At 47.6% G+C, this 9815-nt stretch overlaps 1 protein-coding gene across 1 annotated transcript; it reads left to right on the forward strand.

The window, feature by feature from the left end:
* Nucleotides 1-1336: 1336 nt before the first annotated feature.
* On the forward strand, nucleotides 1337-9334 carry Fgf23 (fibroblast growth factor 23). Its single transcript, XM_051155424.1, has 3 exons — nucleotides 1337-1664; nucleotides 6990-7093; nucleotides 8894-9334. The coding sequence occupies exons 1-3, from the start codon at nucleotides 1454-1456 to the stop codon at nucleotides 9332-9334; spliced, it is 756 nt and encodes a 251-aa protein (XP_051011381.1). The 5' UTR covers nucleotides 1337-1453.
* Nucleotides 9335-9815: the final 481 nt, after the last annotated feature.

The raw sequence follows: 9815 nt of genomic DNA on the forward strand, positions 1-9815 counted from the left end.
TTATAGAATGACAATGAAGTTCAAAGAAATAGCAGATGAGAAACACTGTAAACTCCACAAGCCTGGACCCATCTGGATGTGGCATTGGCGCCTCCACTTGTCTCGAGCAGTGCTTTACACGATGGCTGTTCTTGTCTATGTCGTCCACTGGATTTGTCCCATCTTGTTCTCCTTCATCCACTTTGATGTCCATATTGCAGATAGCCATCCATGTTAGGGATTCAGTAAATGAGGACACTGAGTGAAGAGCACTCTCCTTGTGGCCATGCATTTCTGGTGTCCTTACAGCATCCTGCCCTCCAATGGACTGTATGTGTTAGTTTTAACACACACACACACACACACACACACACACACACACACACACACTCTTCATCCCCCTGCACTAAATGCACCTCTGCAGAGGGTGTGCAAAGAGCAATTTCTACAATCAGGCATTCACTCACATGGCAAGGTTCCAGTGTTCGGACACTGGCTGTGGAGATGCCCTGCCCTATAGCTCCTGGATGCCTCCTACCCCTCTGGCTCCTCTGCTCAGCCAGCAGTGCCATTCCAATCCTCCAAACGAGTCTCCTTCCTATTGGCAAAGCCATAATTGCCAGTTTAGCTCCCTGCATCATCCAAATGAGGGAAACTGAGAAACCAGATCTTGCCATTTTTACTGACCGCAAGACCTTGTTTTTTTGTTTTTTGGTTTTTTTTTTTTTTTTTTTTTTTTTTTTTTTTTCTTGTCTTGAAGTCTTCACAAATGGTAATGGGGGTGTTAAGCTCTTGCTCACACATAGCATACCCTTCCTGAGGTGTGTGTGTGTAGGGGGGGGAGGTGCTGGGGCGGTGGTCTCATTTACCTGATGGCATCACACGTCTTTACATCAGTCAGGATGCCTGGCCAATGCAGTAGCCAGGAGTAGCTCTGGGAACATTCTTGGCATTTGGAGGTAAAAGGTCTGAGCAAAACAAATGAGTACAGCGAAAGGAGATGAGTTGCCGAGGAGGCGTTGGTTTTTGTTTTTTTGGTTTTTTTAGAACTGCTGGCTGCCTTCACATTTCCTGATGGAAGTGGGACAGGTCAACGGATGGCCCAGGGTCACAGATAACTTTTGCCCACGCATTATTCACTTTTGGGAGCACTGGCTTGAAATTGAGGGGTGTGTGCGTGCATGCATGTGTGTGCCTGGAACCGACGTGCCTTCCGCAAGCCTGAGAAGTCTGGGCTCTTTCTTCGAATGGATGATTACAACACAGAGGATGTGGCAGCATTGTTTTTCCTGTTTGATGTCACTCCACCACCCTTTAAAAGTCCCAGGGAAAAAAGGAGGGAATCTAGCCCAGGATCCCCACCTCAGTTCTCAGTTTCTTCCTAGGAAGAAGAGAGAAAGGCCAGGAAGGTCCCCTGGCCTGTCTGCAAGTGTCAGATTTCAAACTCAGCTTTAGCCACTCAGAGAGCAGTGCAATGCTGGGGACCTGCCTCAGACTCCTGGTGGGTGCTCTGTGCAGTGTCTGCAGCCTGAGCTCTGTTAGAGCCTATCCAGACACCTCCCCATTGCTTGGCTCCCACTGGGGAAGCCTGGCCCACCTGTACACGGCTACAGCCAGGAACAGCTACCACCTACAGATCCATAAGGATGGCCATGTGGATGGCACGCCCCATCAGACCATCTACAGTGAGTATGGGCTCCTGGTTGGGACAAGGGCTAAGTCTCTGTTGTTGACCTGCAGGGGTGTTGGGGAAGCCTTGGGCTAGACAAGAGGTCAGGTCAAACTCTCTAGCTTCTTGTGTGCATTGTGTGTGTGCATCACGTGTGTGTGTGTGTGCATCACGTGTGTGTGTGTGTGTGCGTGTGTGTGTGTGTGTGTGAGAGAGAGAGAGAGAGAGAGAGAGAGAGAGAGAGAAACCTAATCATTATCACAACCCATTTCCAATAATGAGAGGCAATTTTTTTCCCCTTCTGTTCAAGAATTGGAGGGAAAGATGGCTAGAAAGACAGGGACCAAAAGAGGAGAATAATCCAAACAGAACCAAAGATGATAAAACTTAACTGGGGGAAATTGTATGTGTGAATATGGGAGGGATGGGAATTTCAGTATCCTATGCTTTAGAATAGATTAAATAAGGGGCTGAATTTCAACTCCAAATTCCTAGAGTTCTGGCTCTGTAAAAATTCTCAGGAGCCAGGCACATCTTTAATATAGCACAAGGCCAGCCTGGTCTCCATAGTGAGTTCCAGGCTAGTCAGGGCTACATAGTGAGACCCTGTATCAAAATAAAACAAAACCTTCTCGAGAGACATACGTTAAAGACAGACCACCAAGAGGTGTTGTCTTAGCAAGCCTGATTGAATGTGTCCATCCAGTAGGTATGCTGGGTGCTTCAGGGGCATCCTGGATGGTTGGTGGTTCTTCTCCAAGAAGCCGAAGTGTGTTTAGTTGCTAACAAGCTGGCTTAGCTGTGAGCTCACTGGTGATGTGAAACAATTGGAGTATTCTTAAGGATGGAGTCTATGGGAAATTGAATCACATACTGGTCAGTCAACTAGATGTATTAAACAGAGAGCCTCCGCCAGCATATGAAATAATATGTAGTAAAGACAGTGACAAGAGAGATGGGTATTGGAAAAGTATATGAAAAATATTCTGAGTAAGGCTGGAGAGATGGCCCAGCAGTTAAGCGTACCTACGGCTTTTGCAGAGGACCCAGGTTCAGTCCAGCACCTAAGTGGTGACTTACAGCAATCCATAACTCCAGTTCCAGGAGATCCAATGCCCTCTTCTGACTTCCAGTGGCACTGCACAAAGGTGGTGCACAGACATCCATACAGACAAGACAGCTATATGCATGAAATAAAAAAGAAAAACTAAAATGTTACTCCAAGAGAGTACAGAAGACGCAACTAGTTTCCGTGCCATGTAAAACACTGAGTAGGGACAATGAAGAATTTTCTGTAAGGATTATGATCTCTGTGCTGTTGTAATAGGTGGGCCCATTTTAGGGGTATGACCTTGCTGCTAGAAACCAACAGTCCTTAAACCTAGCAGCCAGATACAGGCACACACAAAGCCAACAGTTTATACCTGCCCAAGGGCTTCATTGACGGATTTGAGGAGGAGAAAGGCTCTCTTCCAATACTTCACGTGTCCAGAACTCAAGGGGATAAAGTAGGGCCTTGGAGACACATCTTGGAAGTCAGGTTTGAGCCTTAATGGGGAGAATCTGGAGTAAATCTGGGTGCACTTCATGGGTCCCCAGAAATGCATGTCTTCTGTGGAGCAGGACCTACAAGGCACCTGATGCCACACAGCCCTCTGTCACAGAAAGAGGGGCATAGTTCTTCATAGACCTCACACTTTCCCAGCGCATTATCAAACTTTTAGGAGACGTCATTGTGTCCCTCCCCTGGAAGACTGCCCTGGTTTCCGCCATGATTTCAAATGCTGGACAGGGGAGAAGGGTGAACTATTTTGGTTCTAGAGATTAGAAATTTGCTTATAAAGAATACATATAAAACTTTCCTAGAATCACAGATTCCCTTTTTTCTGATAGGCGGTCTCTCTGCAGAGGCCAAGGAAGTCAGTTCAGAACAGCGTAGGGCAGCAGGGAGGATGTGTGAGGTCAGCCTACTTTGAAAGCAGTCTGAATGGCTGCCCTTTGTCCTTGAGTGCTCGCAGACTTCCGGGCTGGAGGATGCCTGGAGCAATGACTGTGGCTGAGAAGCAGTAAAATGAATTGGCCTGACAGTCTTTGTGTGTGATTTTGTCTTATGAACGCTTTGCCTTTTGGAGGACAATAGCACCAACCCTGACGTACTGCTCTGTTATCATGTGCATTTCCGTAACTGCGACCTTTTATGTTTATCTGGTTCCTATCTTTATCTATTATTAATATAACCTTCCCCATAATTAATTACATATTTACAGCAGAGCTTAGTTTATTTATAGATAAGTCATTATTTATTTTATCCGTTTCCTTTGTTCCATCTGGATGATTCTCTTCTTTGCACCTACGCCTGTGCACGACATGCGTGCAGGACCATTGGAGGCCAGCTCATCTCATTATGTCTTCAAGCAGACAAAATGAGGCAAGAGTTTCTACTGTCCCATTAAACAGTTTTGATTTAGTATGTTCCTGTCTAAGAGTTGAGTGTCCAACTCCTGTTTGGGTCATTGGTCTCAACAAGATGGACTTGCTCCGCCCCCAAAATACCGCAAGCTCCCTTGAGCTCAGAAGGCTCTTGGGACATCTCCAGGGTCAGTACGATTTTTCTAATATGAGCAAGGCCAGCTTCCAACTCCCCCATCGGGGTGTTCACTTTGTGGAAACATCAGAAATGGGTTGCTTCTTGCCCTTGTTCAATAGCCCGCTCTTTTCTTCTGGTGTGCAGCTTAGCATGTGCGTGGCCAAGCAAACTTCCCTGCTGGCTTCTCTTGGTTTCACTCGAAAGCCCAAGTACCTGGCCTGGAAGCCACTCACTCACTCACTCTACAATGTGCTTTCTATCAGGACTTAGCACTGGAGAGGAGGCATGTGCGCTGTGCTCATTGCCTGCGGTGCTTCCAACTGCCAAGCAGGCTGGCACAATGTCATGGTGCTTTTTTTCCCCCCTGAAGTTTTCCGAAGTCACTATCTCATTGGATGGTAACCCTGAGGGAGCTGCTACGCTATCCTCACTTCACAGACTATTCCAGAAACAGGGGCTATAGCAGTGAGACTCCCGTGGCTACAGGGTTCTTAAGGAGCCAAACTGGGACCACCATCCTTAGTAGGCACGGAAACTTGGTGGCGTTTTAGCATCTTTCCTGTTGGAGGCCATAGCTGCAGGGCAGGAAGAGGTCACTGACCTGAGTTTGAGTCCTGTTTTGTCTCTTAAAGATGTTTCAGTAGCTACTAATATGGTAATAATGTTAATCTAAACAAAATAACAGTTGTTTTGAGAATTTAAAAGAAAGTGCTTAGGAGGGCACCCACTTAAAAAAAAGAAAAGTTTTATTCCTTCTCAAGTCTCTGATGGGGTTGAGGACCAAATAGTTCAGTTTTACAATTAAGCTTAGTTGTTTAGGGGTTAAGATGCTTTTAGGTCTACATTAGATGTTTTAAGTTAATAGAGATGAGATGTGATAGATGTTGGTTTTCATTCAGAATTTTAGACTCATCAAGATAGGAAAGATGTTTTCTTCAAGGTTGCCAAATACAAATAGCGAAATCACTATGAATTTAACATTTATGTAATTCTTGGTTGTTTTGTGGTTCTTTCCGCTGTATGTAGTTTATTTTATTTATGTGTAATACTATAAATGTGTATGTTAAAAAGAAATATAATAAAGAAAAAAAGAAAAGAAACCACTCACTAAATGCAGTCCCCTGCCATCCCCCCGCCCTACCCCCAATTGAGATGAAGAGATCTCAGGACATAAATTCTTCTGGATTTCTTATATCTTCCTGCATTTACATAAAACCAGCTATATGGGGCTGGAGAGATGGCTCAGAGGCTAAGGGCACTGACTGCTCTTCCAGAGGTCTGGAGTTCAATTCCCAGCAACCACATAGTGGCTCACAACCATCTATAATGTGATCTGATGCCCTCTTCTGGCCTGCAGGTGTACATGTAGGCAGCATACTGTATATATAATAATAAATAAATACATCTTTTTTTAAAAAACAGCTATATATTTGAGATACAGAGGCCAACATTAGTTTGGAAGAACACGTATGGTACCTCTTCCCACTGGTCAGTTTTCCTGAAAGCTAGCCCACAGACAAATGGGTTTGAAACAAATGACTTTCCCTGATTGTCCTCCTAAGATGTCTGCTTCTGTGGTTTTATGATCTGTGTTGAAATGGCGTACAGCGCTCCCCATGTGCTGTCCTGCTCCGAGCTCAGATCTTCCTTCACTCCCTCTGTCTATACCAGGCTGTGTAGTCAGGTGACCCTTGCCTGCTCACCCGCATTGAAGGTCTTTGTTCTGAGCCTGCATGGAGTAGGGAAGAGGCCTTAGGTGTCACATCACCCCTGTGTTCTCTCAAGGGGAGGAATTAGAACGCCTGCCTGAGCAGCCTCCTTGGGGCTGTCAAGTCCCACAGCAGGCATCTTGAAAGTGTCCTCAATGATCTAAGTAAATCAATCATCTTTAACAAAAAATGTCAAGTCTTGCTGAGCCACCATTCATTTTTCAACCCAATGTGGCTTAATTTTACCTTTGTTATGGAATGCCCATTTTAAGGGTATTGACCATTGTTTAAGGTACAGATGATGCGTTGCACACTTCAGGCTGTAGTCAAAGACAAAGGAGCTATTGAAAGATGGCCAGGATCAGATCCATAGAGCATCTCCAAGTGAGAAAAGCACAAAGGGTTCCAAAAGCAACTTCTACCTACCTCTGGTATCTATGAAACACGTGGAAGGGCTCAGCTCCTCTGGGGGGGGGGGGAAGTTTCCGGCACGCGAATATGGTAAAGCCAGGTGAGTGACACACACTGTAGTAACAGCAAGGGCACTGTGCGGGAGAGCAGTCAGCTCTCCTTAGGGCGGTAAGAAGGCACAGAGGTGACTACAGCTGGCCTTGAAGGCTAAAGCAACTTCAACAAGGCAGGAAGAGAGCTGAGCATACAAGTCGGGACAGTGAGGGAGAATCAAACTCTACACAAGCTGCCTCGTCCAGTGGCAGTTCAACATAGATCTTAACCTCTATGCAAGAAGGATGCGAGAGCCGCCCCAAAGCAGTAAGAGATATTAGCCAGGGAAAGAGGTAAGTTTCCCTCCAGGTGGAAGACCTGTGTGCTTCAAAGAAGCAGAGATGCAGGTGGCCCGCGCAGATAGGAGGATGACACGGGAGGTGTGCAGGTGTTGGTGTTGGAGCTGGGGTCACCAGAAATGAGAGGAACAGTTAGACACCAAGCGTCACGGGATGCCAGCCCCAGCAGAGAGGCGTGTTTTCAGAAAAGTGTTCCAAAGAAAGGGTAACTGCCTATTTTGACCTGGGACATTTTCTTGCAGGTGCCCTGATGATTAGATCAGAGGACCCCGGCTTCGTGGTCATAACAGGAGCCATGACTAGAAGGTTCCTTTGTATGGATCTCAGAGGCAACATTTTCGGATCGGTGAGTTTCTCTTTCGTGTCAGTCACCACTTTATACTAACTTTATGTCCTTTTATAAAATTTGATTTTCAAAAAGCACAAGCCTGTGTAGGAACTGAACTCTGGGAAAGGAATATATCTACACGCTCCTAACAGCTGAGCCATCTCTCCAGCCCCTACTGGATTTCTCCTCAAGGCTTGGATATTTCCAACTTTAAAGATTCCATCTACAGTGTTCCTTGGGCACTACTTGCTGCCACTAAGTACTTATTCAGTCTCAGGAGGAAATATTCAGGTTTTCACAGCTGGCACGAGGCTCTGGGCCTCTAGTTTGCCCTAGCCCCTGGTCCCCATTCTTGCATGGAACACAGTCCCTGCTTTGTTGTAGGTTCTAAAGCCATGCCAACAAATGCTTGTCACTTATCCATCAGAAGGGGTGAGTAGCCCTTGGTGTCTCCTCGTTGTTACCATCTGTGGCCTTGGGCTAGTCCTCTCATTTCTCCAGACTTCATCTTCCTCCCTTAGAAACAGTGAAGTGGAGCGGACCATGTGGCCTTTAGCTCTCCCTCCTATTACCCGGCTCCAATTAATTACCTTTGTCCTCTGGATGATGGCTGGCCTTTCAGATCGTAAATCAAGGTTTCTCCGAAACAAAAGGCTAAAGCACAGTCTGAGTAATTTTTGAGGTAGAAATGAAGAAGGATCCGATTGATTCAGGAGAGTTTTTTTGTTTTTTGTTTTTTTCCAAGACAGGGTTTCTCTGAGTAGCCTAGGCTGTACTGGACACACTTTGTTGACCAAGCTGGCCTCGAACTCATAGAGATCCACCTGCCTCTGCCTCCCAACTACTGAGATTAAAGGCATGCACCGTATCAATACACTCTACGAAGTTCCTGAGGTCAAAGTTGTCTGTTTTCTTACTGCTGTGTGTGCCCAGGCACCAACAATACCATCTCTCCAGAGCAGATTGATACCTATGCACACAGAAAGCCCTCACCTCTAGAATTCTTTGTGCAGTTTGGGAAATAAATGTAATATGTAAAGGATCAGGTAGGCACTTGGAAAAACTCTGTACTAAAGGGAGAATGAGGTTCAATCCCAGAATACCTGTACATTCCCAGACCTTTATCTATTCTTTTCGTTTTGAGGCAGAGTCTCCCTGAGCCACCCAGACTGGACTTGAACTCTGCTGTGTACCCTAGGGAGACCTTGAACTTTCAGTTCTCCTGCCTCAGTCAGCTGGGATTGATGGTTTGTGTCACTGGGCCTGGACTGTATACCCCCTTTTTTAAAGGTTCTGCTGGCCAGGAGGTGATTGTGGCTGGAAGGTGGTGTTGCCTAGAGACTGGAACTGGGATGGACTTTGAAGGGTTAAACATAAGTGAGGGTACTGACATCACGACATAATAATATAGATTGATGGTCCGGGACATGATGTAGCAAATCTGAAATCATAGTTAGTCCCCAGGAAGGGGGAGGGGCTGGAGACAAGGACCCTTAGCTTAGTCCTCCCTGCAGACAGAGACATTAGCCAGAATGGACGGATACGAATGAGAATACGAACGTTTAGTTCTCCCCGCGGACACTGAACAAGAGGAGTGCCATCAGCTCTTTCTGGGCCCTGCCCCCAGCAAGCTAGGCACCAGACAAAAGTCCTCCGACGGTGCCCTCCAGCGCCCTAAGAGATGCCACTCTCCTGAGGCTGGAGCCAAGTTCAGAGCTTTCCTAAGAGGGAGTGAGGGCGGTGCGAAGACGGGCTGAGCAGCTCCCGGTAGTGGAGGAGCGGCGGTCCTCACCTCCCTGTGCTTTCCTTCTCTTACAGCATCAATTCAGCCCAGAGAACTGCAGGTTCCGCCAGTGGACGCTGGAGAACGGCTATGACATCTACCTGTCGCCACAGCACCACTACCTGGTGAGCCTGGGCCGCGCCAAGCGCATCTTCCAGCCTGGCACCAACCCGCCGCCCTTCTCGCAGTTCCTGACGCGCAGGAACGAGGTCCCGCTGCTGAGCTTCTACACCGCGCGGCCGCGGCGCCACACGCGCAGCGCCGAGGACCCGCCCGAGCGCGACCCGCTGAACGTGCTTAAGCCGCGCCCACGGGCCACGCCCGTGCCGGTGTCCTGCTCACGGGAGCTGCCGAGCGCCGAGGAAGGCGGCCAGGTGGCCAGCGACCCGCTGGGCGTACTGCGCAGAGGCCGCGGGGACGCGCGCGGGGGCGCCGGAGGCGCAGATCCCTGCCATCCCTTTCCCAGGTTCATCTAGGCCACCAGCCCCGGCGGCCTCTGCCTCCATCCTCCTTTAGTTGGCTCAGCTCCCGTGCAAGGTGGAAGGCTGGCGCACCCGAGGATGTCTGCTTCTCTCTCTTCCCTTTGGGACCTGAGAGTCACCTGCGAAGTCCCAACGAGGCACCAACATTCAGAATGAGACAAAACAGTGGGAGGCTGGAGATGGTTCAGAGGTTAAGATCCTGTACTGCTATATCTCGCCGAGGACAGTTCCCAATGCCCACAACGACCTGTAATTCAAGCTCCAGGGGAATCTACACACACACACACACACACACACACACACACACACACACACAATTTAAATGTTAATCTGTTTTAAAGACCCACAACAGGTAAACTTAGACACGTGGCTCTTACTTTATTTTACTAACAGGTAAACTAGATACTTGGCTTTTAGTAAAAGCCTGTCTCTTTCCTAGCATTCTCATCGATCAGTTAGCGTGAAGAAAGCAGTG

The sequence above is a fragment of the Acomys russatus genome, chromosome 13 (assembly GCF_903995435.1).
Source record: "Acomys russatus chromosome 13, mAcoRus1.1, whole genome shotgun sequence".
NCBI classification, from domain to species: domain Eukaryota; kingdom Metazoa; phylum Chordata; class Mammalia; order Rodentia; family Muridae; genus Acomys; species Acomys russatus.